This window comes from Syngnathoides biaculeatus, chromosome 13 (assembly GCF_019802595.1).
Source record: "Syngnathoides biaculeatus isolate LvHL_M chromosome 13, ASM1980259v1, whole genome shotgun sequence".
In the NCBI taxonomy this organism is placed as follows: domain Eukaryota; kingdom Metazoa; phylum Chordata; class Actinopteri; order Syngnathiformes; family Syngnathidae; genus Syngnathoides; species Syngnathoides biaculeatus.
This window is the reverse complement of record NC_084652.1, coordinates 14,376,931-14,403,897: the sequence shown is the minus strand read 5'-3', so window position 1 is coordinate 14,403,897 and position 26,967 is coordinate 14,376,931. Positions and strand designations below refer to the sequence as shown.

At 41.5% G+C, this 26,967-nt stretch overlaps 3 protein-coding genes across 9 annotated transcripts in view; 1 reads left to right on the top strand and 2 right to left on the bottom strand.

Moving 5' to 3' along the window:
- LOC133510744 (uncharacterized) overlaps positions 1-10,583 on the top strand; it is a 52,684-nt gene extending 42,101 nt beyond the window's left edge. For 4 of the 7 annotated variants that reach the window (XM_061839049.1, XM_061839050.1, XM_061839048.1 and 1 more), the window contains 14 exons: positions 723-884; positions 1,228-1,390; positions 1,527-1,714; positions 2,414-2,506; positions 2,703-2,907; positions 5,640-5,827; positions 6,593-6,690; positions 6,871-7,055; positions 7,149-7,348; positions 7,458-7,626; positions 8,828-8,937; positions 9,106-9,222; positions 10,201-10,327; positions 10,446-10,583. In XM_061839049.1, the coding sequence (XP_061695033.1) occupies positions 723-884; positions 1,228-1,390; positions 1,527-1,714; positions 2,414-2,506; positions 2,703-2,907; positions 5,640-5,827; positions 6,593-6,690; positions 6,871-7,055; positions 7,149-7,348; positions 7,458-7,626; positions 8,828-8,937; positions 9,106-9,222; positions 10,201-10,327; positions 10,446-10,474 (2,034 nt within the window). In that variant the 3' untranslated portion in view covers positions 10,475-10,583. Of the gene's footprint in view, positions 1-722; positions 885-1,227; positions 1,391-1,526; positions 1,715-2,413; positions 2,507-2,702; positions 2,908-5,639; positions 5,828-6,592; positions 6,781-6,870; positions 7,056-7,148; positions 7,349-7,457; positions 7,627-7,808; positions 7,869-8,827; positions 8,938-9,105; positions 9,223-10,200; positions 10,328-10,445 lie in introns of those variants that run through there. The other 3 variants (XR_009797705.1, XR_009797706.1, XR_009797707.1) reach the window with 3 other exon arrangements.
- A 193-nt stretch (positions 10,584-10,776) lies between these two features.
- LOC133510746 (V-type proton ATPase subunit d 1-like) lies at positions 10,777-16,279 on the bottom strand. Its single transcript, XM_061839055.1, has 8 exons — positions 16,045-16,279; positions 15,349-15,523; positions 14,116-14,294; positions 13,356-13,435; positions 11,883-11,960; positions 11,613-11,789; positions 11,454-11,531; positions 10,777-10,953 (listed from the first exon to the last, which is right to left on the bottom strand). The coding sequence occupies exons 1-8, from the start codon at positions 16,175-16,177 to the stop codon at positions 10,780-10,782; spliced, it is 1,074 nt and encodes a 357-aa protein (XP_061695039.1). The 5' UTR covers positions 16,178-16,279; the 3' UTR covers positions 10,777-10,779.
- Positions 16,280-16,983: 704 nt separating this feature from the next.
- On the bottom strand, positions 16,984-25,194 carry asip2b (agouti signaling protein, nonagouti homolog (mouse) 2b). The gene is made up of 3 exons (XM_061839056.1): positions 24,947-25,194; positions 20,014-20,087; positions 16,984-19,592 (listed from the first exon to the last, which is right to left on the bottom strand). Exons 1-3 carry the CDS (start codon positions 25,059-25,061, stop codon positions 19,398-19,400), a joined length of 384 nt encoding a protein of 127 aa, XP_061695040.1. The 5' UTR covers positions 25,062-25,194; the 3' UTR covers positions 16,984-19,397.
- Between the last annotated feature and the right edge of the window lie 1,773 nt (positions 25,195-26,967).

The following is a 26,967-nucleotide window of genomic DNA, read 5'->3' as shown; positions in this document are numbered from 1 at the left end:
ACCATCGAGCTGGGGCGCATTACTGCCTACCTGTTATTTGGAACCCACGAAGCTCTCGTCCTCTGCTCCCATGCAATCCATTTTTCACAACGAACCGGGTCTCTTGCAAACTTATGAAGGCTAAATCCATTCTCCCGAGTGTTCAAGCAATGGCTAGCACTGCAAGAGCAGGCATTTTGGCTAACACGAAGGAACAACGAGCTACCTTCCCGGAGGTAAAACTAATGAAAACAGACGAGTCCACTTGGGGACGCCGCTGTCTTTTACGTCACTTCCTGCTTCTTCTCGAAAACAAATCCCTCGAGAGGATTTTCATGGCGGGAGTTACAAAAAGCTGTACATGTCAAAATCATGTTTTGTGGTGAAAAAACGCATGGGCCCATATTGGCTGACGTTTTTTCATTAATAACTAAATACTACAAATCATCCATTTCATGACAGGGGCCCTTTAACATACCGTCCATGTTTTGGGGATGTTGGAGGATAACAGTTATACCAGGAGAAAACTCACGCAGACAGGGAGAACATATAAACTCCAGACAGGCGAGGGCGGCCTTATCTTGGGTCCTCAGAACTGTGAGGCAGATGTTCTAACCAGTTTCTCACTGCGCCGCCACATTTCAATCTCTAAAACATATTCATATACAATTAGATAGATTCAAGAAAATCAACCTTGCATGTACAATGTACACAATACACAACTGTTTCCATGTGTCTCTCAGACTCTGACATGGTCAGGATGCCACAGGCTGAACTCTGGAGAGGAGTTGTTCTACACGAAGTCCCGTCTGTCAGCAACGGGCCGACCAAACCTGTGCAGCCTCACGCTCACCCTGACCAACTCATCCACCGCTCAGAGCTCCAATCTGACTCTTTTCACTGAGGTGCAGAACGGAGTGGGCTTAATGCAGAGCCTGCCTGAGCCTCATAAGCAAAATTTGATGTGGGGGGGGGGGGGGGGGCTCTATTTCTGCGAATAATAAAGTTCATTGATCGTTCATTGTTCAATTTTCCCCTTGAAGGATTATAATGAATGTAATAAATAAAACAAAAAATCAAAGACATGACACTCGAGGAGGGGTCGATTTGCGCAATCTTCCAAGTGGTAAAGGACCAAGTGTACTACTTCACAGTCCCCGCTCAAACTAAGGAGTATTGTGTGCTGAAATCCCCCATGAAACCAATCAGTGAAGCTACAATTAACAAAAAAATGTTTATTTTTTTCAGTCTCGAATGGGTAACTGGAGTGTCGAGATAGGAGGCAGCGCTTTTTCATGGCTCCAGGGCTCCGGTCTTCTTGTACGTGCTAGACTGGACCACAGAGAAGAGCTGTGGTTGAATGGAACAATGGAGGGAAGATGTGTCCAGACCACTGCAGGTTATAGAAACGGTACATATAGAACCATCAAGACAACACTCACAAGATAATGATGCTTAGTTTGACTGACACCTTCAACCTACCTGATCCCTAATTGAATGCTATACAGTATAGTGTATACAGTACAACTGAATGGGTTTGTTTGCAGGTTATGGTCTCAGTGAGGACGTGTCTGTGGTGGCATGTTTGGGGATAATTCACAATTTCACCCTGGACATACAAAAAGGAGACGGCAGCAACCAACCTGAAAGTTTGGGAAGTCTGTCCGCGGTAGCAGCCAATCAGAAGCTAACATTGAGTGCAAGAGGCTGTGTGGAGAGTCTTACTGCATTAGAGGTTTCATTGCTTCCAATTGTTCACTTGCATTCTAGCTACATATTAAAATATACAATATAGACTACTCACTAAAAGTTTTTGATTTTGGGCATTCAGGCAGGATTTCTGGATGACCCTAAAATGCACAAACACCTTTACAGGTAGACGTTTTTTCATTCTCTAAACTAATAAATGCACATTTTATTCCAAGGCCCTCCAGTTCTATGCTGTTCTACGACAGTCCCTCTGTATTTATGTTGCAAACTGCTGATGACACTTCATTGTGAGGGTTCAGGACAGAATGTTCACAGAGGAAAATGGCCACTGAACTTAAAGTGTCATCAGCGATTTGCAAGAGAGAAACTGGAAGTCATAAAATGAAATAGAACTGGGCGTCCTTGGAAATGTAATTGATCAAACACCTGTTGTAAATTTTTACCATTTAGTTCTTTTCCACAGAACAACAGGTTTTATCAACAAAAAAAGTACTGAAATATTGAACAGATGGACTATGAAAAGTTTAGGGGAGGCCCGATAAAGTTCACCTGTGAAGGTTATGGTACATTTCATGTTTGTCCTGAAATTTCACCCAGAAGCCCAATATCTGTAACTTTTAGTCAATATCCCTAACTCTTTGAGTAATAGAAATATATTGTAGGAAAACTAGGTAGCAATATACAGAAATATATATTTCTACATATTTTGTATTTTCTTTTAAAGGTACGCATACAAGCTGTAAGCTCTCAAATCAGAAACAAACTCTTGGAGAGAATCAAGACAATGAAACATCTCTTGGCTGAATTCAGTCAACAGGTGATCCAACAGCTCATCATGTTGTGATGTTGAAAATATCTTATGATGATTTACTGGCACAGTACCAAAGTACACTGAACATTGGCACATTTTTAAATTCCTTCCTTTCATGTTGTCCTAACTGCTTAAAATGCCAATTACAGTAAATTGATGTTGAGGCAAATAACATTTTACTAAGAGCGTTCCCTTTCTCCAGTCCAGAGACAGCGAGTTGCTCCAAGATCTGAGTGCCATGCCTTTGCTTTTTGCCCAGCAAGCACAGTCTCTGTTGGGACACAAAGGCAAGAGTTTTTTGGCTTTGTGGCACAGCAGCTCCCTCCGACACATTGTCACCACCAGCCTGCCTCGATGTCTCGAACTTATACAGCATACCTCACTGCTGGGACAAATGGAGCTCAGGAGTAAGTAACTTAACCAGCTCATGCCATCACATTTTTTTGTGTTATGACCACCAAGAGTCATGTACAGATAGTATCTTCTTTTCCTTTCAGCTTGTCCTGTTAGAGGTTGCCACAGCGTGTCATCTTTTTCCATCTAAGCCTATCTCGTGCATATTTTTCTCTAACACCCACTGTCCTCATGTCCTCCCTCACAACATCCATCAACCTTCTCTTTGGTCTTCCTCTCGCTCGTTTGCCTGGCAGCTCCATCCTCAGGACCCTTCTGCCAATATACTCACTCTCTCGCCTCTGGACATGTCCAAACCATCGAAGTCTGCTCTCTCTGACCTTGTCTCCCAAACATCCAACTTTGGCTGTCCCTCTAATGAGCTCATTTCTAATCCTATCCAACCTGTTCACTGAAAGCGAGAACCTCAGCATCTTCATTTCTGCCACCTCCAGTTCTGCTTCCTGTTGTTTCTTCAAATGCCACCATCTCTTATCTGTACATCATGGCCGGCCTCACCACTGTTTTATAAACTTTGCCCTTCATCCTAGCAGAGACTCTTTTGTCACATAACACGCCAGACACCTTCTGCCAGCTGTTCCACCCTGCTTGTACCCGTTTTTTCACTTCCTTACCACACTCACAATTGACCCCTCCGTACAGGGCACTTAACCACGCCTCCTGAAGTCACGTCACCCCACTGTTGCTAACCTCAGACAAACATTACACAAAATAGTGTCGCAGGAAGAAAAGTCGAGAGCGAAATTGTCCGATTTACCAGCTGATTTTTCACTCGCATTCTTACCGAATTGTGAAATATCGTTGAAGAGCAGACAGAAGGGCTTCAAGTATTTCAGCGAGGGGTATTTCAATGGTATTTCCATGCATATCGACGGAGAAACCATTGATATTAGTGCGAGATCTTTCCGGAGTCAGAGGAAGACCGAGGAGCCACATAATATAATATATTATAACCCAAAGACGAATTCGTCATTGACAGTTTCCTATTTTCGTCTTACCTATCACACTTGTGTGCAGAATCTGTATGCGTATCTGTATAGCCGTTTGTGAACCGCCGTATGAAGGAAAAGAAGAAGGTGAGGCTTGATTTACGAGTTCTTTCTCTCGTTTTCTTTGTGTAACATCACGCGCTCCCCTCAATAATTATTCTTGAATTAGTGCCGAACCTACGTAAGTCCCGACCGAGTACGATAATCACTACTTTAGTGTCCTCAAACATCCTTCCTTCAGTCTTGGTGTCTCGGTGCACGTCGAAGGCTTTTAGGACTGCTAGTCCGGTTTAGCTTAGCTCATTAGCCGCGAACAAAGGGACATGTTTGTGCAGTCAGATCATCGCAAAATATCGCTCAACACAGATCAAGTGTGTCAATCATTCACACGTAGCTATGTTATGCAAGCGAAGAACTGCAAATTCATTAATATGAGACATGTATTGAAAATCAAATATAGGGCATACCTTCGTGCTAACAAAGTCCGGTTTAGCTTAGCTTGGGAGCCGCCGCACAGACACGTTTGTGCAGTCAGATCATCGCAAAATATCGCTCAACACAGATCAACTGTGTCAATCATTCACACGTAGCTATATTATGCAAGCGAAGAACTGCTAATTCATTTATATGAGACATGTATTGAAAATCAAATATAGGGCTTACCTTTGTGCAAACATATCTGTTCCGGTTGATGGATTCAGTTGATCATGCGGTCTTCCACAAAGTTTGAACCATCGAAGACATTTTTCGTACTCGGTCTTCTTTTCCGGTTGATTTTAGATGGATTCAGTTGATGATGCGGTCTTCCACAAAGTTTGATCCATCAAAAACATTTTTCATACTGGGTCTTCGGTTTTGGAAAGGGTACGAATCGAACTCCACCAACTAGCCTTTCAGGATACCTGTCGTCACTATTACAAAGTCCGTGACTACACCTCTTAACCATATCTATTGTTAAAGAACCCAAATACGCGATAAAACGCTAACAAAAGCTATACCGGACCATGCAACGTTGTCTGAGGGAACTGCGGGTCCAAAAAAAAGGGGGCGTGGTTTATGCAGATCTCTGGCCTCTGATTGGCCAGCGACGCGGATGACGCAATTTCTACAGAGGGGTCAATTGCTTTGTATTGTTGACGCCAAGTATTTGAAGTCGTCCACCCTTGCTATCTCTTCTCCCTGGAGCCTCACTCTTCCCCCTCCACCCATCTCATTCATGCACATACTGTACATTCGGTTTTACTTTGGCTATGTACAAATAGTAGCTACTGAGGGTTAAATCGATTTGTAGATTAGTCAATATGTCAACTTTACATCTCTGCAGTGTTTCACTCACAAATTACTTCCACAAAGGCTTGCACTCCTGACTCTCTCATCCAATCACAAATCACACTCATTGTGCGTGGGTGACTCACAGAATTTATAGAACTCTAGCAAGAATGTGTTTTGTCATTTAGAATGAGATTTAACAGAATTATCTGCAAGCCAATGAAGGTGTCTGAATGTGATTGAATGAGCGAGTTGGCTTTGTGGAAATCTCTTTGAGAATTTTTTTGATATGCTACTAGTGTGGTGTTTTGGTGCTACGAGGGGGGACAGAGGGTACTCGGACCTTAAACCAATATCACTGTCGAATAAATGACCAAACAGCTTTGTAGGGATCATAACACCTAATTCTGTTCAGATTTTCATCCATCCATCCAAAGTCAGTCATTGAGTGTGTACTCCATCCACAGGGCCCCTGGCCACTCTTGCAGGCGTGTACCAGGATGTCAAAGGCCAACAGCTGGAGACTGTGTGGAGGGAGGCTGTGGTTCTGTGGGCTGACAAAGTTCTGCAGGGTGCCCCAGGTCTGCTGGAGAGTCCCCAGCTAAGGCCGCTCACTCAAGGGGCCATGGTTACCATCAAGCATGCCGTGGATTTTGTAAGCAACCTGAAATCACTCACGCTAATTCATTATTGCCATCATTTGTTGGTTGTGTGAATGCTGAAGTGTTACACCTTCCATATTTTCCAACTGATTCAAATCATTCGAAATATCCGCGACATTTAGGGCATCCTGGGAAGTACAGTAATTTGCACATTCCCCAAAATTGAAATTTTTCCCATGATTACAAATTTTCCAGCAAAATAATCCTGTTGAAATAAAGGAAGTGTTGTCTAAACGTGGCTCATCCTTTCATATGTTCACCGCTTATTCAGTCAATTCACACCATAGTTTAGGTCATTCAGGACAACCTAAGAACAATTTGTCACATTCCTCAAATTCCCACATTTTTCTTGATTCCATATTTTCAATGCCAATATGAATAAAGGTGGAAATTGGAAGGACCTCCTCCTTCCCATTCTCAATTGATTCAAACCATTCAAAACGTTTTTCTCATTCAGGATGTATATGGAACTAGCTATAACATTCCCCCAGTTCCCTTTTTTTTTTTTTTTTTTACAATAATGTTCTCAAATTAAGAAGTATTTTTCATATGTACCTCCTCCTTCCACGTTTCTTGCCTGATTCAAACCATTCCAATTTGAAGTCTCACAGTTTACATTTCACCATTTCAATTAATTTGACAGCATCTTCAGCATTTGCACGCAATTTCTACAGAAATTGCATTCTCTAGTGTTGAAAGTCGTTTGCAGTAACTGCAGATTGAATTTACATGATATGTCGATGTTTTGCATTTATCAGGCAGGCCAGCACGTCTACCACTGGGTAGAAAGTAAGTTGGCAGCGACTTTTTCCGGACTCAGGAAACAACTGGCCTCACTCTATAAATATTCCCCGAGGTACTGAAAATGCATCAGATGCAAACTATATGTGAGAAGAAAGGTGCATGACTCTTGAATACCAAAAGTTAAAACTATTACTGAAAGAACGTACGTTTCTGTCATGGTATAGCTTGTACGTTTCACCACTGTAAGAAATATGTTTGCTAGTTATGGATTTGAGTTACTTTGTTTATCCAGTGAGTGTTCTGTTGCGGTGTCAATATCATTGCCCCCTCTGCGCTGGACCCGTGCGGCTGAGGCTGGTCTGGTGGGGATCCTTTTAGAAGAGGGGCTCCTTAAGCCTCTACAAAGCCTCACCTCCATTCAACCAACTGCTGAACTTTATCGCCTCAAGAAGAAGATCATGGACAGCCCATTTAATCGTAAGAAGCACTTACACTCTTATCCAGAGAGGATCGCGCAGACCTAAAGTAACAATAAAGATACAGTATTTGTATTTTGTGTCCCTCCAACAGACCAAGCTCTGCTGGTGGCAGATCAGTTTGTGGTCACCTTCGACGGCCATCTTTATGAGCTGCCAAGCTCGTGCCCATTTCTTCTGGCCCAAGACACCACTGTTGATCCCTCATTTTCACTTCTTCTCAATTCACACCCACACGACTTTCTCCTGCTTCGAATGAATAACAGCACACTCAGCATTCAGCGCAATGGGCAGGTAAAGGACACGTCGCCCTGATGTCATGTACAATACTTCCAGGTGGTAAAAGCCGCATTTTTTATTTTCCAATGGAAAGTTGTTGTAAAAATGTATGTTTGCATTACAGGTAAAGGTTCGATGCAACAGCAGTGTGACACACACGTGGCAGAGTGACAGCGGTGTCACTGTCCAAAGGGGATCGCGCATCGTGCGGGTGTCCAATCATGAGGGTGTGTCGCTGTCATGTGACCTGAGACTTGAAGTGTGCAGCTTGACTCTCGATGGATGGTTGCACGGTAGGAGAATTTAAGATAAATAAGGGAAATGATAGGGCACCAACATTTATTGAAGCATGTATATTTTCAAATAGAACAGCTTTTGTTATTTCACAGTGATTCCAAGGCACTGTGGTCAGCGTTATTTTCAACAAGGTATAATTAACCTGTGTATCCACTTTTTTGCCATTCATATTACACAGGTCAGAGTTTACTGTGAGGATAGAAATGTTGTGTTCAACTAAAGAAGTGCAGATGTCAGAGTAGGTACATTTGTAAATTCAGATCACTATTATTTCACTTTACAGTCGTGCCTTGAGATAAGTGTTTCATTTGGTGTGTAAAACTTCAGTTTTTGACAGATTTTTGATTCAAGTCAATGGGTATTGTGCTGGTCCTTCTGGTGTGCACACCTCGGCCACTAAAGGGCAATATGATACAGACGTACAGTCAAATCTAAATTCTGTAGCCTTAGTTTTTCACTAAGGAGAAAAAACTGAATTGTTTTATTATCTGTTTACGTGTTACATCACCATTTGTGTTTAAATATCAATTGCTGGAAGTGTTACAATAACCAAACACTAACGCTATTATTTAACTGGTGTGTGGTGTTTCCCATTGAGGCCCTGTAGCTCAGTGGTTAGAGCACTGGTTTGGTACACCAGGGGTTGTGGGTTCATATCCCACTGGGGCCTCCGCTCCTTGAGATGGGTTGCGTCAGGAAGGCCATCCGGTGTAAAAATTGTGCCAAACATTTATGTGCGTTCATCTGAGATGACACGCTGTGGCAACACCGAAAGGGACAAGCCGAAAGAAACTAAGTGGTGTTTCCCATTATGTGTTGCTGTTAAACTAGCATATTTTAAAGCAACATTGTCTTTTAAATACCCATGTAATTATCTTGTTTCAAGTTTAGTTTGAGTGTCAACCTCAACTGGAAGTGGCAATGAGCAGCTTGAAGTCTCTTTTGAAGTCTCTGTCGTTTACGATCTGCCAGACTGATAGTTGTTATGAAATGACTTGAGTTCACTGCCACGAAAACAAATTAAACATTTTTGCTCGCAAGTCAGCACAAAAAGTTGGCCAAATGACAGCTCATATTTTGAAAAACACGGCAGCACCACTAAATGTATTTTTTAGACATAGATTTATCTTATGTAAAATACCGTATGCGCGTTGGCTGTATAAAATATGAAGTGTGTGTGTATTTTTGTGCACATAGGCATGTCGAGTGGTCTGTTGGGGACCAATGACAATGAAGCAGGAAATGATTCACCTTTGCCCGATGGCTCCCAAGCTAAAAATATGAATGAATTTTTCTCTAGCTGGCAGGTAAGTCTTGCTTTTTATTGTTCCAGAATTTTACAGTTGGAAATGATCCCATGGCTACAATCGGGCATACATTACGATGGCCGATTGTGAATATTGAAAATATTCACTCAATATTCATAGTCGTGTGACTAGTCATTAATATGCACAATCCCTTGTTCCTGTGCCTAGATGATCTCAGAGTGTGCAAAACCGACAGCTAAAACAGAACTTGTGGCCACAAGGGCAATGACATGTGACTTCCTGTTCTCCTCTCCTGATTCCCCTCTGAGTTCCTGTTTTAGGGTGGTGAGTACGAAAGCAGGAGGGTGAGGTTTTTTCTGAGGTTTATCCCTCAGAAATCTTTACAAAGAGTAAAGCACTATAAAACTATTTAGGTTATGATACTTTTTTTTTTTTTAACTTTCCATTTAATGCCCTTCATGTTGGCCACCAGACAAGCCGCCTGACTTCTATCTGATTTTGAGCAAAGCCAAAATATGCAGAATTGTATTAAATTAAAACAAGGTTGAATTTGTAACACTGTTAACCTGAGGACTGTAAATTGTATAATAGTCATATAAGTCATTGGTGGACATGGGAATTATCCGTTGCACATATCTTTGTTTATTTCACAAAGATACAACCTACACATTCTTGTAATGTTATAATAGACTCTCAAAAAATAATTTTGGAAATATTTGTTGATCAAATCCTCGTTGTGATTTTTTTTTTTTTTTTTTTTTTGCAAGATGTACAATAGGTACTAAAATATTGAACAGTTAGAGGTGCATCCAGGCGGTACGGTGACTCAGCTGGAAAGCGTTGGCCTCACAGTTCTGAGGTCACAGGTTTGATCCTGGGCCCGCTTGTGTGGCGTATGCATGTTCTCCCCGTGCCTCCATGGGTTTTCTCCAGGCACTCCTGTTTCCTCCCACATCTCCAAAAGCATGCAACATTAATTGGACACTCCAAATTGCCCCTAGGTGTGATTGTGAGTGCGGTTGTTGTTTGTCTCGATGTGCCCTGCGATTGGCTGGTAATGAGTTCATGGTGTACCACGCCTCCTGCCCATTGACAGCTGGGATAGGCTCTAGCACTCCCCGTGACCCTTGTGAGGATAAGCTGCTAAGAATATGGATGGATGGAGGTGCATCCAGAGGTTTGGACAATGTCCAATTGAACCTTATCTGCCTTCAAGGTTCCTTTTGTGTTTGTCTGTAAGTTTTTGAGAGTAGGGGAGTAAATTCTGTCAGTGAAAGGTCTTGTGTGTGTCTGCATCATCAGGTGGATCCTGGTCAGTTTTCCTTGCTATGCGAGTCAAGCTCCTCTGCAGCCCCTTGCCGATTAGCGTCTGCTTTTGTTCATCTGTGCCAACACAACTACGTACCCCTGGAAGTCCCCGTCCAGTGTAGTAAGTGAGGCCTGTGTACGACTTAGATGTACATGACGGGACCGTCCTCATACTCATCCGAGCTTATTTGTTGTCAATGTGGGCCAAATGATGCATATCTTTTTTGTTGTCTTTTCAGTGAAAGAGTTAAGATGGACAACTTTATAAGGAGCCAAATTGAGACATTCGTGACTTATTTGCTGCTGCACCCGAATCGACTTTTAAAGCCTGGTTTGGTGCATTCCGTACAATTCTGTAACTTTATGCAAACAGACAGAATCATGATGTGAATTACTGTAGCAAATCTGTTTATTGTTAGTAAGGAATTACTGTTTTTTTTTCCTCTTCTGTTGTACAACCAATGAATGTTATCGGTGATCAACTGAAGCACAACTCTTTTTCAGTCTGTTTCATGTGCATTTATTAAATTCAATTGTTTTTAACGTCTCAGCCACATCTTTTCCGTTAACCGCTTAATTTGCACACTGAAATGTGTGGATGTAATTATGTATCTTGGACTTTTGTCTCTGCGTGACACACTCTGCGATCCAGATAATGTTGCGAATCTCCTGCTCCTTCAGCTTGATGTAGGAATAAAACACGCCAAAGTGGAACTGCTGGAGGAACACGAGTGTGTTCAGCCTCACCTGAGGAAAGAGATTAAGTTGATCAAAAGGCAAGAAAAACACACGAGCTTGACATTATAATTATTTAAAAATGTGTTTTACAGCATCCCAGATGGATGAGCTGAATATGAGAAACTGAGCCTTGCTACACTTTTAAACGTAGAATATTTCAAGCATGCCTAATAAGATCAAATGTACCTAACGAAGTAATCAGTAAGTATATGTGCACGTCATGCTACAGTACTAGAGTCACTAAGGTTCATTTGAACTGTCCTCATTTCACCCTCAAAAATATGAGTTTCCATTTTATTATCCTGTTAGATTTTCACGATGTGATTCTGACAAGGATGGCGTGCTTCATCTCGATATTGTTATAATTTTACCCAGAACAGATTTGCATCAGTTTTTGGATTAACAATGACTGTTACAAATGAGAACTGCGTTGTTTGATCCCTCCCCAAAAGAAATCCTCTAATCACTGGGCATCTGGTTTATACAGATAGGCATTGGACTTTTATTACCTCTTCCTGAAAGAATTTGTCTTCCAGTGTCTTGAAATCTAATTCTGGGTCTGGGTTCTCAAAAACGATCTTGTACTCCTGAAAACATTTACGTAAACACAGTAATTAGAAACACAACAGCTTGTAAAAGTGATTCTTCTAACGTTGGACTTAACTTACCGGGTAACAGTCGGCGATCGCTTTGACTTGTTCACGCTCTTCTACTTTGGACAGTAATTGCAACCCTTCAGGGTAAAGTTTACCACAAGATGGATACAACGAACTTCTGTCTGCGCTACTCAGGTCCGTCCCGAAGGAGTTCACCGTTATGATGAAGGCCCGTCTGTCTGCCTCGAACTTTTGACAGTTGCGTGTAGATTTACAGTCAAGCACAACTGATATCATCTACTGAAAATAAAACCAACCACCTGGTGGAAATCATCACAGTACCTCCAAGATGGGACACATGATATCCTTTGTGGTACCGCCAATGTTCTTGCAGAACGAGTGGAAAGACTCCAAATATGCCTTGAAGAACATGCAGTATACATAAGACATGAAAAACAGGATTTTTTTTAAAAAGTCATGGAAAAAAAATACACATCCTTTCAGGGTTTCTGTTGTGATAAAAAAAAAACATTTCGATGGATTTTTGACTCTGGTGACATTAAAACTGCATAACCAACGAGTTCTACACTTCTAGTAAAGAAATGGTAAAATATTCAGTGCATATAAACAGTCTACACACCCTTGTTCAAATCCCACGGTTTAAGTATAGAAAAATAAAAGACCATATAAATAATTTCGAACCCGTTTCCAGCATTAGTGTGACTTAATTGGAACAAAAAATAAACAACTGAGATCTTGCGCTTTCACAGGTGTCCACATCCTCGTATAACTGGGGGTGTTCATAATTAACCAATCACATTCAAACTCATGTTAAGTGGGATTTAGCACGCACCGGTCAACATTTGAAGTGCTTCTGATTAACATCAATTAAACTATGACTGTTCAAGTAGGCTTTTCCTGCCATTTTCTAGTCACATCTTACAGCACAAGCCATGGTCCGCAGAGTGCTTGCAGTGACATTGCCAAGAAATGGATGTCCTCCCAAAATTGATGATAAAGGGACAAGGCGACCGGTCAGCAAGGTAGCCAGGAGGCCGACAGGAACATTGAAGGAGCTTTGGAGATGTCTGGCAAGTACTTTATGGAACATTTCATACACAAGGTGCCGTATTTTCCGCACTATAAGGCGCACCTAAAAGCCTTTCATTTTATCAAAAGTCGATGGTGTGTCTTATAATCTGGTGTGCCTCATGTATATGGATCAATATTGAACCTTTAGTGCAGCTCCATATAATGGATGCATAACGTAACCCCAGCCTCTACTGTTGCGTATATTCTATGCGCCTTATAATGCGGTACGCCTTATATATGAAAAAAGTTTTAATATAGGCCATGCAATGAAGGTGCACCTTATAGTGGGGAAAATATGGTCACTAAATTTGCTTTGCATGATTAAAAGCATTGAGAAACCCCAGCTTGCAAACATTTCAGACAATTGGAAATTTAAAGTGCCTTTAAAATAGGGTGGAGTGCAGGAAAGGTCTTTTAAAAGAGGAAGCGCAGTAAACAGCATGATTAAAAAAAAGACGAGTTTTAAAAACATTCCCACTTGGGGCTGACGTGACCTCTGTTGGCAATTTATTCCATTTGTGTGCAGCATAACAGCAAACTTCTGCTTCACCATGTTTGCTTTGGACTCAGTGCAAAACGTGGCATTTGTAGAAGGGTGGGTAGACTTTTTATACACTCTGGTCTCGCTTAACGTTTCCGACAACATTGTATTCCCAAGGATAAACACATCGAACACATATCGCATATGAAACGGTAGATACCCGTATTGGATTTGTAAATGACCTTATGAAGTTTATTCCTCAATATTTCCGCCTCCATCTCATCCAAGCTCGACTCAGAAACTGCGTCCTGGAAAAACTGACCTGTGGCACCAGAAGGCAGTGACTTATCCTTTTATCATTTCTCAGAATCTATCCACAACATTCTAATTGTGTTTTATTATTATCATGTGTTGACCTCAGAGGAGGATTCCTCTGATCCGCTGACATTTCTCATAGAATTCCTGACAGGGTAACATTTTGGACTGGTGAGATAAGACCATGATTGAATGCAGACAGCTAAGAGACCTCCATGGGTCATTTTGTACAACTGTTTCCTGGTTTTTAACCAGGAAGCAGATATTTGGCTGCAGATAGTACTTTGTTGTCATTGCAGAAGACTAAATTTGGTGGAGAGTTTTATGGGGTATCAAATGATGCCCGCTGAGTTGAAGCAGCTGCTTGCTCTGCTTTGTTTTGCAGCCCAGAGCTTTCTGAGCGCTTTAGTCCAGTGTTTCACAACTTTGGTTAAGACAAGACACATTTTTCACTTTAGTAAGAGCTCGAAATAAAAGCATTGGATTATTCTGCCTGTCAATGGCATGGATAGCTAGTCAAAAGCTATTCAAATTTACAGGGCATACATAATATTTTGTCATGCCTGCCCAATCGTGTTAAGAAGCGCGTCTTGCTTTTAGAGGTTCTCACAGATCTGATCCATGTGGTGAAAAGCAATCGTTCAGTCTGTGGCATTCGGTGTGCAGTGCACATGAAAACGTATCTACCCAGCGGAGTGTCGACCAGGATGGCCGTGTAGAGTTCGGTCGGGGTGCGGGCGAGGCCCACCGCCGCCATTTGGTCAAATGCGCCGAGTGGGTGACACCGTGGGAGAAGTTCCTCCACCTGCCTGTGTTTCAGGGTCCCCGTGATCAGCAACACCACATTGTCAATCATGTAGCTGTAGCTGTGGGGACAAAGACGGAACAGGAGTGCAAAGTCAGAAAAATATACTTTTTCTGCTTGGTTCTCATTTTGGATGATGGGAATTGTGTGATTGTTGTACGAAAATGAGGCAAAAATGGCTATGCTAGTAGTTAGCATGATCATTTTTAACTTAATAGCACAATAGTCCATCCATCCATCCATCCATTTTCTTTGCCGCGTATCCTCACGAGGGTTGCGGGGAGTGCTGGAGCCTATCCCAGCTGTCAATGGGCAGGAGGCAGGGTACACCCTGTAGTGGTTGCCAGCCAATCGCAGGCAACATCGAGACAAACAGACGAACCCACAATCACACCTAGGGGCAATTTAGAGTGTCCAATTGATGTTGCATGTTTTTGGGATATGGGACTGAAACCAGTGTGCACGGAGGAAACCCACGCAGGCACAAGGAGAACATGCAAACTCCACACAGGCGGGGCCAGGATCGAACACGGGTCCTCAGAACTGTGAGGCCAACACTTTACCAGCTGAACCACCGTAGCACAATAGCTTGCTATCAAGAAAAAAAAAATCATGTAGATTCTCAGTTTGTTGAATTTATATTTTTGTCAAATTGAGTTTCTTGGAGAGGCGGCACGGTGGAAAAAGCTGTTTAAGCGTTGGCCTCACAGTTCTGAGGACCCGGGTTCGATCCCAGCCCCGCCTGTGTGGAGTTTCCATGTTCTCACCTCGCCTGCGTGGGTTTCCTCCAGGCACTCCGGTTTCCTCCCACATCCCAAAAACATGCAACATTAATTGGACACTAACTTGCCCCTCGGTGTGATTGTGAGTGAGGCTGTTTGTGTCCATGTGCCCTGCGATTGGTTGGTAGCCAGTTCAGAGTGTAACCCGGATCCTGCCTGTTGACAGCTGGGATCGGCTCCAGGACTCCCCGCCACCATTTTGGGGATAAGCGGCAAAGAAAATAGATGGCTGGAGTTTCTTGGATACGAGTCAAAGTCAAGTCTTTCATAAATTTGTCCAAAAGTTTAACTGGAGTCAATGAATGAAGTTATGTGCGTGATACTGTGGCGTACGTGATATAGTCAAGGAAGGTGGAGAGCGGTGGCAGACTGTTGGAGCGGAGGCAGTTGAATTCCGTGACCAGGTTGTCCCTCAGTTTGCGGTCTACCATAGACACGGTTAGGTCCTCCTCCCCAGCTGAGGACAGCAGCTTGCCGTAGTCTGTGTTCTGAAGGTGCAGTTTCATATCTGGAGGGACACGAGCGCAGCGAAACTGCAGTGCTACCGTGTATATGGTTCGGCGGAACATTCAGGTGTTTAAATATCAGATGTTTAATTCTTTTGTTGTATGTCAATTTTAGATTAAATTCAAGTTGGGGTGACAGATAATCAGCTTGAAGCAAGCACAATGTGCCTCTTACACGGAGAACTTTGTGGTGTACTCTCCAGCCACCTTACCTCAGTATTATTGGAGAATCTCTGCCTAATGTAACTTGGGAGAGTGTGAGAACATGAGCTAAGAAATACTTGAAAAAGTGTATTTGCGGCTCTGCGTCCAGAAATCTCTGCGCACCGTGCCGTAATTCTTTGCTTCTCACGCCGATGAAGGTCGGAAAAGACGTTGAAATAGGACGTGATCCCCGTGACCACATTAAAGCACCCAAATGCGACGAAGACACAAAATGGACACAGCTGTCGTTTTTTTTCTAGCAAATCTGGCAACAAAAAAAAAGACACAAAAACAGGTAACAGCTGGGATGTATTCTCACCTTCGAGTGTGTCACACTGGGCCAGATTGTGATAGTCAGTGTGAGTAAGGAGCCCAGTTTTTAGTCCGCGTACCAGACCCTCCAGATAACCGTGGTCGATATTAAACGTCAGTTCTGATGAACTTTCTGCCATCCTGCATGTAGCCCGAGTGTTGTTGCGCTGTGCTGGTGCTTCGCTTCTGAAAGAAAACCTCTCTCTGATTCAGACTCTGACTAACGGTCATGTGTTCACATCCTTCCCGACAAGTTTCCGCAGTAGGTCCGAAATGGTTTTCGACACGTTGTGCATTGTCAGGAGGTCAGGTACGTTGTAGTTCACTGGAAAAGAAACGCGGATCACCGTAGCCTTGCTGGATCCTGTTTTATTCGTCAATCTGTGCATGTGTGTTTAATTCTATTATTATCTAAGTAATTATAATTCATGATCAAAGCAATGAGATGAATGCACATATGTTAAATGTAAAAGTGTTTATTTTACTAGGAGTTTTTTGTTTTATTGTTTCGGCCCTTCCACCAAATAGGTGCCATTTGCTCATTGTCACTATCCCAAAATAAACTTAAAACACATGTTGGACTACTCAAGATGTGTTTTGGCCCATCTCAAATTTGTGGGGGTTTTTTTTTGTCTTTTTTTTTTTTAATGAAACACATTTGAGTTATTATCAGAGTGATGAAACACATGCAATCTAGCAACATAACATTTATGCTAATAGCGTATTTAGAGTGACCCCATGGCAGCATGAGGGAACAAAAAAAGTGTATCTTAAAAATAAGCATGACACACCAAAATGAAGTAGTATATTAGTAAAGTAAGTCTATTTTTAGGAAGTGAGAAAGACAACAAAATCTATGTTTCCACAGTTAAATGTAGTTTAAATTATTCTTTTAAATAGTAACCATTTCATTTGCAATCACATAAACACATCGGTTCATAAAAACTGCATTTTCCATAATTTTATTTTATACATTTTATTTCCTGTGCATGCAAATGGCATTGATACAGAAGAACGGTCCATTTATGATACAACAAACTAATTATTTAATGAGGTAATAAAGAAATAAAAATGTTATAATTGCATTTTAATGACATTTTTTTTAAAAAGAAAAACAAATAAATGAATGCAACAATACAGGACAGCGGATAATAGATAATGCAAAAGCTCAGTGGGTCGCATTGAAGACGGCAGTTGGACCCACGTGGCCAGTGGGCCACAGGTTGCACACCCATCATTCCTCCTCCATCTGTAGTATACCTTCTGTTTCTTCTTATTGTACACATCACATATGAGACATTTTCTTACACTCAGTGAGCCAATAGCTGGTAGGTTCAGCCCAAGGATAAAAAAAATAATAATAATCTCGTAAAAAGCATGAATAAGCAGTAAGAGAGTTCTCCTGATGAGCAATAACAAAAATGATAGCACGTGTAACCAAGCATGCATATAGCGTACTTTTATGGATTTTTATGAGGGCAAATCAAATTTTTACATGTGTACACCCTGTTAAACACATCCTCTTTGCTACAAATGATAATCATAACTTTTGAAATGTTTACATAATGGTTATTCACCAGTGTGTAGAAACCTTTCAAATACTTCTCCATTTTCATTTGTTAAGTAGAGAACATAATTATGTTGTTTAAATAGAATTGGGAAAAAAAATTATTTACTGGATAAATGTTAGGCTTGTTTCATTTCTGACTTCTCAGACAAGGAATAAAACGGTGAATTCTGTTTTTAATTCCTTATTCCTCTTCAAAAAGGTTAGAATGAAAGCGTCTACTTCATGGGTGCCCAGATTTTTTTTTCTACCCCCAGAGCTACTTTTCAAGCAGCCAGCCTCTCGTGAGCTACCAACGGACAGGAGTTGGGGGAGGGGGTGGGGGGTTGGGTGGGATGATGATGATGATGATGACACTCCCAAACCATTTTAAGGTTAATGTTATGTTGCCTCCTATATTTACAATACAGAATTAGCTTTCTGTGCATTTGTCTGTGCTATCATCCTGGATCAGGCTGTGCATGTGTGAATTTTAACATTATGCACCATCTCATCCTGCACTTTCTACTTTGGCTTCAGACTGGACCTTCCCCACTCGGAAAAGAGAAAATCTCGTGCAGTTTAACCAATTTTTAATTTTTCTTTGATTATTCACATACTCTGACAGTCATTGCATCTTAGAACAACAGCATTTCTTTCTTAACTTTCTCCATTAATATCAAAAGTAAACATAAGCAGCATGTCTAGCTCGTCTTTGCTCTACGTTGCCCAGACTGTGTTGATAACTAAAGCAGCGGTGGTGGATGCTTTCATGATAAAACACTTTGATGGGCTGCGGAAGTACTGTAACATTTGTAATTATGAGTATACAGTAAGTCTTTAAGAGCGGGAGAGGAGGGGCTGTAAGGTAAACTAGGAAAAAGAGTGCGGCCGAGCAGCGGTAGTTGTTGGAGAAAGTTCCGTGTGCGCCCTAAAAGAAACCAGTGGCTTCTTCTTTTGATTTTTTACAGTATGTATGTGAATTGTGCCATTGGATGTAACAACAAGTCATCCCTCACTCATTGAATCACATTGCAAAATGCCACAAAGTGAATAGCTGTATCTTATACTTTCAATTTGCATTGGATTAATTTTTTTTGCGCGCAACACTGAATATCTGCAAAGAGCCTGCACCAGCAGTGCACAATTGCGCACGTGCACAGTTTAGAGGGAACATTGGCTGACGTCTTTTTTTTTTTTTTTTGGGCCTACCGTCCCCGATCAACCAAGACCGACACATTGAGCACCCCTGGTCTACTTGAAATACAGCATATTTTGATGCCTGAGTGCCATATTAAAGTTTCAATGTTCTAATATGGAAGTGTTAAATACAAGGCCCGGGGGCCCGATGTGGCCCATAACATGATTTTCAATAAGTCTGAACTGAGTTTTGAAAGTGTCAGATGTAATTAATAATCAAGTGGAGACATAGTGAGAGCATTTCTTGTTAGCAAAATGCCTTCATAGTAACTTGAGCAATACTGTAGTTGAACAAGCGATTATCCTTTAACTTCTGATGTGAAAACCATCAATTTGTTGCGTATATGTAGTGATATACAGTAATGAGGTGATCAATTTTATGCTTTGATAGTCATGATGACCCCCTTGAGGGAAACCATAAATATAATGTGGCCCACGACAAAAATGAAAACGTTATTTTGCCAATAGTATGATTGAAATACAGGAATACAGCACTTATCTCCACATTATTTATCAATAGTTTGACATTTTCTTTTTTAGCATTTTTTAGTTTTTTAAATTTTTGTATATTATCATATATTAATTATATGACAGAAAAATTCCACCATGTTGACTTAACGCCTGTGCTTGCACGGAATTTCCTTCCTCATCAAGCACGGAGGCTTCATCCTCAGGCAGCGGCAGACGGCGTTGAAAAATCGACAGCGGCAGAAGGAGCAGGGGCCGCAACACGGCCCGCCGGAGGAGGGGCAGCCCTCCCTCGGGGGGCCGCAGTGACGCGTTGGCGCTGTCTCCGCTGGCTTGCATTTCTGAAAAGCACCATAAAAAGTGTTATTATTGTCTATAGATGCCACACGATGCGCCCAAGCAATACATTTCTAGTTAGTCTTTGGTCCGAGGCCAAATATCGAAAAGATCAGTTTTCACCAAATAACGGAGGAAAGGGTCCCCTTCACCCCTCCCCCCCCCAAAAAAAATCACAAGTCATACACTGTATACTTGAAAACTTGGTTGTCACATTTCCATGCCTTCCAATTTTGAATTGAATCTGTTATAACGAGATGATTTTAGAATTTAGATTATTGAGGTATTATTTGTGTCTTACAAATACTGTATGAGGTTTACTGGGACTTACAGTTCTACAAGCTGTCTTTGCGGTTTTAGAAGCAAATCCGAGCAACATTTTGCACACGCGTACGACTAGAACATTTTCAAAAGAGCGAAACTTACCGCGTTGCGACTCTCCATCGGCGGGGAGAGCTTCTGTCTTGCAAATATCCGTTTGGTCTTCACTTGGGTCCACGCTGCAGGAAATAAAGAGCCAACATTTATTTTTCGTCTGTGCAGGTGCAGCCCTGCTCAAATTAAAAAAACTCAGAGGTTGTTACGAGAAACAAATTTTTAGAAAGGCAAAATCCTTCCTTTTTAGAGAATTAAAAACATGTACATCATGAATATTTTTGTGTCGTATTCTATGTATTTTAAATCTAAAGTACAGGTGTCAAACTCATTTTGTGGCCCACGTCAGCAAATCACGTGTCGTGCTACTTGCTAAAATACCAAAATTACAAATTCTCTTCACTTTTAATATCGTTGAGATAGATGCAAGTATTTTTTTTCTTGTTAGCAATCCCTATTTTTTTAATAAATTGAGAACTATTTGTCACGTCCCATCGGAAACGAGAGTCGGACCCAAATGCAGGAACTCGGAAGACGCAAGGTAGTTCGAGAAGAGACACGTTTATTGTACGCAGAGGTCGGGGATCGAGCAGGCAGTCCGGTGCGGCAGCGGTAGTTGTGACGTTGGGCGAAGAGAACAGATGAGCGGACAGGCAGGAGTCGGTACACGGGGAAACAATCAACGCGGGCAGAAGGATCAAGGAGTCAGGCTTACAAGGTTGGTCGGAGAACGGACGGAGGTCGGTACACACAGGTTCGGTCAGGAATACGAGAGTGCTGGAACGGGACATAAAGCTCAACGAACTGGCGGCCGACCAGTCGTCACCGGGTCCTATCGATACAGGGGATGATCAGCCCGCACGAGGCGGAGGTGTGTGCCTCCCAATTAGCGCAGCCGCGCGGGCACCCGCACGGCTCGTGCTGAAGCGGCAGGATCATGACACTATTTCATTTTACTGGCTTCCGATTCAAAAAATAGTTATCCATTAATTATTATTATGAAATAATAAAACCTGATTAACAGATTTTCAAATCGAATGTGACTGATCAGAGACGGAATGCACAATGTCGAGGTGTCGCACATTCGCCGCACACTCGCAGGCGCAGACTCAGTCCATCACCCGCGCGGCTGAGTGTTCACTTGGGCTTCAGGAGCTTTGTTGGAACTAGTTTTAAATGGGGGAAAAAATGCCAATCCAAGCTATGAACTGGGCTCAGACAGCTGAGAGGAATTAAATTTGATACAAAATTAACATTTTTGTTTGAACGGCACTCTTACCATCTTTTAAAATTATTTTTAATTGGTTGTGAACTCCTTTTTTGGGTGACAGCAATACTCTATTACAAATAATTCTTGTTACTGCTGTCGCATCCGTGGGTAGCTAATGTTGATTTGTTTAAATGCTAATGCTAGCTTAGTCCTGCTAGAACTGTGATTTTGTTGATGCTGGACAGCGTTTTCCATTACTAACGTTCCGAAGAGCACAGAACGCAGTTTTCATAGATTTCTGTAGCTCACAGTACAAAAATAAGATAAGTAGGTGTGGATGAGACGTTATTCGATTTCCAATAGTTTCCAAACAGGACACAGCCTGCTCCAATATTACTGGCTCCAGGACGGGCAGCGCTACACTATGATAGGCTGCTGTATCCCTGTAGAACACGCCCTTCTGCCTCCAGACAGGAAATGTAGCATGTGAATTTAGTGTGGTGGCCTTAATGTGTCACACCCACCCTAATCTTAACCTTAAACCTCAACCCTAACCCTAAACCTACCCTAAACCAACTCGTTTTTATTTTATATATACAGTGAAGAAAATACGTATTTGGACACCCTGCTATATTTGCAAGTTCTCCCACTTAGAAATCATGGAGGGGTCTGAAATTTTAATCGTAGGTGCATGTTCACTGTGAGAGAGATAATCTAAAAAAAAAAAAAAAATCCAGAAATCACAATGTATGATTTTTTAACAATTTCTTTGTGTGATACAGCTGCAAATAAGTATTTGAACACCTAAGAAAAACAATAGCCTTTGTTTGCAATTACAGAGGTCAAATGTTTCCTGTAGTTGTTCACCCGGTTTGCACACACTGCAGGAGGGATTTTGGCCCACTCCTCCACACACATCTTTTCTAGATCAGACAGGTTTCTGGGGTGTCGCTGAGAAACACGAAGTTTCATCTCACTCCAAAGATGTTCTATTGGGTTTAGGTCTGGAGACCTTGATGTGCTTTTTACGGAGCCACTCCTTGGTTTTCCTAGCTGTGTGCTTCGGCTCATTGTCATGTTGAAAGACCCAACCACGACCCATCTTCATTGCTCTGACTGAGGGAAAGAGGTTGTTCCCCAAAATCTCACACTACATGGCGGCGGTCATCCTCTCCTTAATACAGTGCATTCATCCTGTCCCATGTGCAGAAAAAAACTCCTAAAGCATGATGCTACCACCCTCATGCTTCACAGTAGGGATGGTGTTCTTGGGATGGAACTCATCATTCGTCTTCCTCCAAACACGGTTAGTGGAATTATGACCAAAAGTTCAATTTTGTTCTCATCTGACAATAAAACTTTCTCCCATGACTCCTCTGTATCAACCAAATGGTCATTGGCAAACTTAAAACGGGGCCTTAACATGTGCTGGTTTAAGCAGGGGAATCTTCCGTGCCATGCATGATTTCAAACCGTGATGTCTTCGTGTATTACCAACAGTCACCTTGGAAACGGTGGTCCCGGCTCTTTTCAGTTCATTGACCAAGTCCTGTTGTGTAGTCCTGGGCTGATTCCTCACCTTTCGAAGGATCATTGAGACCCCACGAGGTGATAGCTTGCATGGGGCTGCACTCCAATTGAGATTGAGCGTCATGTTTTCCATTTTGTAATGATTGCTCCAACAGTGGACCTTTTTTCACCAAGATGCTTTGCAATTTCTCCGTAGCCCTTTCCAGCCGTGTGGGGTTGTACAATTTTGTCTCTGGTGTCTTTGGACAGCTCTTTGGTCTTGGCCATGTTACAAGTTTGAGTCTTACTGATTGTATGGGGTGGACAGTTGTCTTTATGCAGCTCACAACCTCACACAGGTGCATCTGATTCAGGAAAGTACGTGGAGTGGAGGTGGACCTTCAAAGGCGGACTAACAGGTCTTTGAGGGTCAGAATTTCAGCTGACAGACAGGTGTTCAAATGCTTATTTGCAGCTGTATCACACAAATAAATTGTTAAAAAAATAATACATTGTGATTTCTGGATTTTTCTTTTTAGATTATGTCTCTCACAGTGGATATGCACACAGGATGAAAATTTCAGACCCCTCTATGACTTCTAAGTGGGAGAACTTGCAATTATAGCAGGGTGTCCAAATACTTATTTTCTTCACTGTGGTATGTGAATTTAGCATGAAGGCGTTAATGTGTAATCCTAACCTTAACCCATCCTAAATGGCTTTAAACCTCAACTCTAACCCTATCCCTAACCATAACCAACTTCTTTTTATTTCATACATATTTGACACACATTTGGGATGGTAATCTCTTTCTATTTGCATCTCGTGTTGTTCAAAACCCTCCTAAGAAGGATCATAAAATAATTTATTTTAGTGGATCACATGGCATTCGTTAGAGATTTGCTTTTGCCTCCGACCGTCCCCTCCGTGAGTGCCTCTTTAAGAGCTGTAAGCGCCACGTCTGTCAGCATACAAAATAAAGCGCAGAGAAAGATTTTGTTCCATTATTATTATGCAGTTTATTTTTGTTGTTACTCAATTTACGTCAGCAAATAGTGGGACAGTGGATATTTTTCTTCTCAGTATGACCACCATGTAAGATGGCAAAGTTTTTTTTTATTGAGCCAAGTTGTTAAAACAGTTATTTTTATATTATAAAAGTCCTTTTTGAATTTTGTATTTCTACACATTTCAGAGTATAGCATAGTATAGTAGGGGCATTTTAAAAAAAATGTTACTCATCTGTACTTCTACTTTTACCAGATAAATATTTTTATTTATTTTTTTACTTAAAAGTGTATGTACTTCTACTTAAGGATAGATTATGAGTACTTTTGTCACTTTGGAGATTTATGATATTGCATATGTCTAATGTTTTTTTTTTGTTTGTTTGTTTTAAGCCATATATACGACTATGCCTGCATGGCTCTACCACCATGCTTAAGAATATGATTATGTTGAAATATGATGATGCCGAGGCATAGAAAAAATATGCTGGGCTGAAACTGGACTTGGTTTCCAGCAGTAATTCTGTCCAAGGGACTCGCCGAAAAGTACTGTAGAAGTACTGGTAAAATTATTTCAGACACACGAAAGCATATCGATGGCATTTTCAAAACTTCAGAATGTTCAATTATTTGTATAAAAGCATAAATAAATAAAAGATCCAAGTAAAGGACAGACTAATTTTATTTCTTTGTGGGAAAAACAAATGTGAAATTGACCACCGGTTAAAAAAAAATGGATGGACTGACATAAAAGGTTGGGTGTCGACACATTTCTCACGCACGACAGACATCCTACTGCTTTGATGAAAGAAATCAATAAAAGGGTTACCAGATGACGACCACATGATCGCTTTGTTTGCACACATCATCACTTCACAAATAAGTCACTTGCAGCGTCACAAGTCTGTAATATCAGAATAATGACAATTTTTGTTATCCATTACCGTTTTAGTCATGTTGCTTATAGTTTTCAAACCAAAGAGCTTTGGGGTGGGGGGAAAAAAAGAGATTTTATTATCCAGAGGCCCACAAAGAAATTGTTTATTTGGTGTCTTGTTTAAAACAATTATCAGCATACCGTTTAATATTTCTCCCAGCCAATTAGTGAAGAACAGAAAGTATACTAATTTAAAAAAAAAAAATCTATTTGTGTGTGTGTATAGGAAACAACAATTGGCTATGTTGGAGGTGTATGTATAAAAACGTATAAATGTATTTATTTGTTGTGTAGGTGTAGATGGGTGTGCAATATTCCGACCTGCGTCGATGTTCCGCTTCGTCGTATTTTTCTTGCCGTCCACGATGCAGTACAGTTGAACAACAAGCAGCAAAAAAAATAAGCAGTATTTCCCTTTTAGCCCTATTTTTCTCATGATGCCGTAATCTCTTCATAAAAGGTTCTTTCCACAAAAAAAAATAAGTCCAAGTCCAGACGAAGACAGCCAAGATGTGCGGCCTGCTCACTTGATGGGTTTCGGGGGCTTTAAAGCAGATTCAACTGAAGTCTCGACTGGACTTTGAGACTCCGCCCACCTGCTTGACAGACATCAGGGAGATGATGCCTGATAAAGGACACTTGGTTGCCCCTGGCAACATGCACAATATGAAATGAAAAAGTGGCTTATGAAAAAGAGAAAAGGTCACAGTTGAAACCTTGGCTGTTAAAATACAAGTTTAATATTTTGCAGATTTATGAAAAGAAAAACCTGAAATATAACACAGCCAAAAGTATTCAGACCGTTTGCTTCGTATTTAGTAGAAGCACCCTTTTGAGCTAATACACCCATGAGTTTTTGGGAGAATGATGCAAGTTGGATTTAAGGGAACCTATGTAAGTCTTCCTTGCAGATTCTCTCCGATTCTGTCAGGTTGGATGGTGAACATCGATGGACAGCCATTTTCAGGTCCCTCCAGAGATCCTCAATTAGGTTTAAGTCAGGGCATTGTTGCGCCATTCGAGAACAGTCACTTAGTGGTTCTCAAGCTGGTCCTTTGTTATTTTAGATGTGTTTAGGGTCCTTGTTTTGTTGGAAGGTGAACCTTCTCCCTAGTCTGAGGTCCCGAGCACTTTGGAGGAGGTTTTCAGCCAGGATATCCCTGTAGAATCTTAAAATTTCATACCATATTGAAGTCCGTCAGTTTTTGTTTTTTTTTTCACAACTTCTATGCGAGCTTTTTTCTGTTTTACCCTGTGGAGAGGCGTCAGTCGGGCACTCTGCCCTAAAACCACGAGTGGTGGTAGGGTGCAGTGATAGATGACTTTGTAGAACTTTCCCTCATCTTCCAAAATGCATCTTTGGAGCTCAGCCACAGTGATCTTCGGGTTGTTCTTTACCTCTCAGCAAGGCTCTTGTCTCTCAATTCCTCAGTTTAGCCAGCTCTAGGAAGGGTTCTGGTCATCACAAATGTCTTCCGTTTTAGGATTATGGAGGTCACTGTGCTCTTGGGAATCTTAAAATTTTTGTAACCTTCACCTGATCTGTGCCTTGCTACAATTCTGTCTCTAAGCGAGGGGTCACCAATGCGGTGCCCGCGGGCAAATGGTAGCCCGCGAGGACCATATAAGGCGCCCGGGAGGTATGTTCTAAAAATACCATAGGCCACAAATTGTTACTATTATTTCTGCTTTAAATTCTGAATCTGACTTGCTTACGCGAACTAAAATTTTAAAATACCTGCAATGTCATTCGCTAAAATAAATCAAAACAAAAATATTTGATGTACGTATAATGAACTGAGTGGGAAATTTGCTGCAAACAGGTCACATAGCCCTTCATACGATCGGTGCTCACGAAGTAGCCTTCAGCCTCAAAAAGGTTGCTGAGCCCTGCTCTAAGCTCTTCAGGCAGTTCTTTTGACCTCCTGATTCTCATTTGCTCTGACATGTAGTGTGACCTGGGGTGTGGCTTCCCAAATCAAGCCCAATCAGTAGAATGAAACACCATCACATGGATGATCCGAAGAAATATGGACAGCACCCGAGTCAAACATGAGCGTCACGGCAAAAGGTCAGAATACTTATGACTTTGTGATGTTTCAGCTGTTCTTTTTTTTTTTTTTTCCAATACTTCTGAATACTTTCAGTTCCCACTGTATTTCCATGAAGTTGAGTTTAATGTTGAGATGTGTTGGTAACTGCACCCCGGGACACTTTTAGGAAAGAGCATCTGGAGTTACTTTGTTGGCCGCTTGAAAAAACATTTCCAAAAAGAGTTTGCCTGACTTCAATTGGGGGTGATAAAAACTTGAGGTGCTTTCAGTTTCAACAAGACAGGGAGA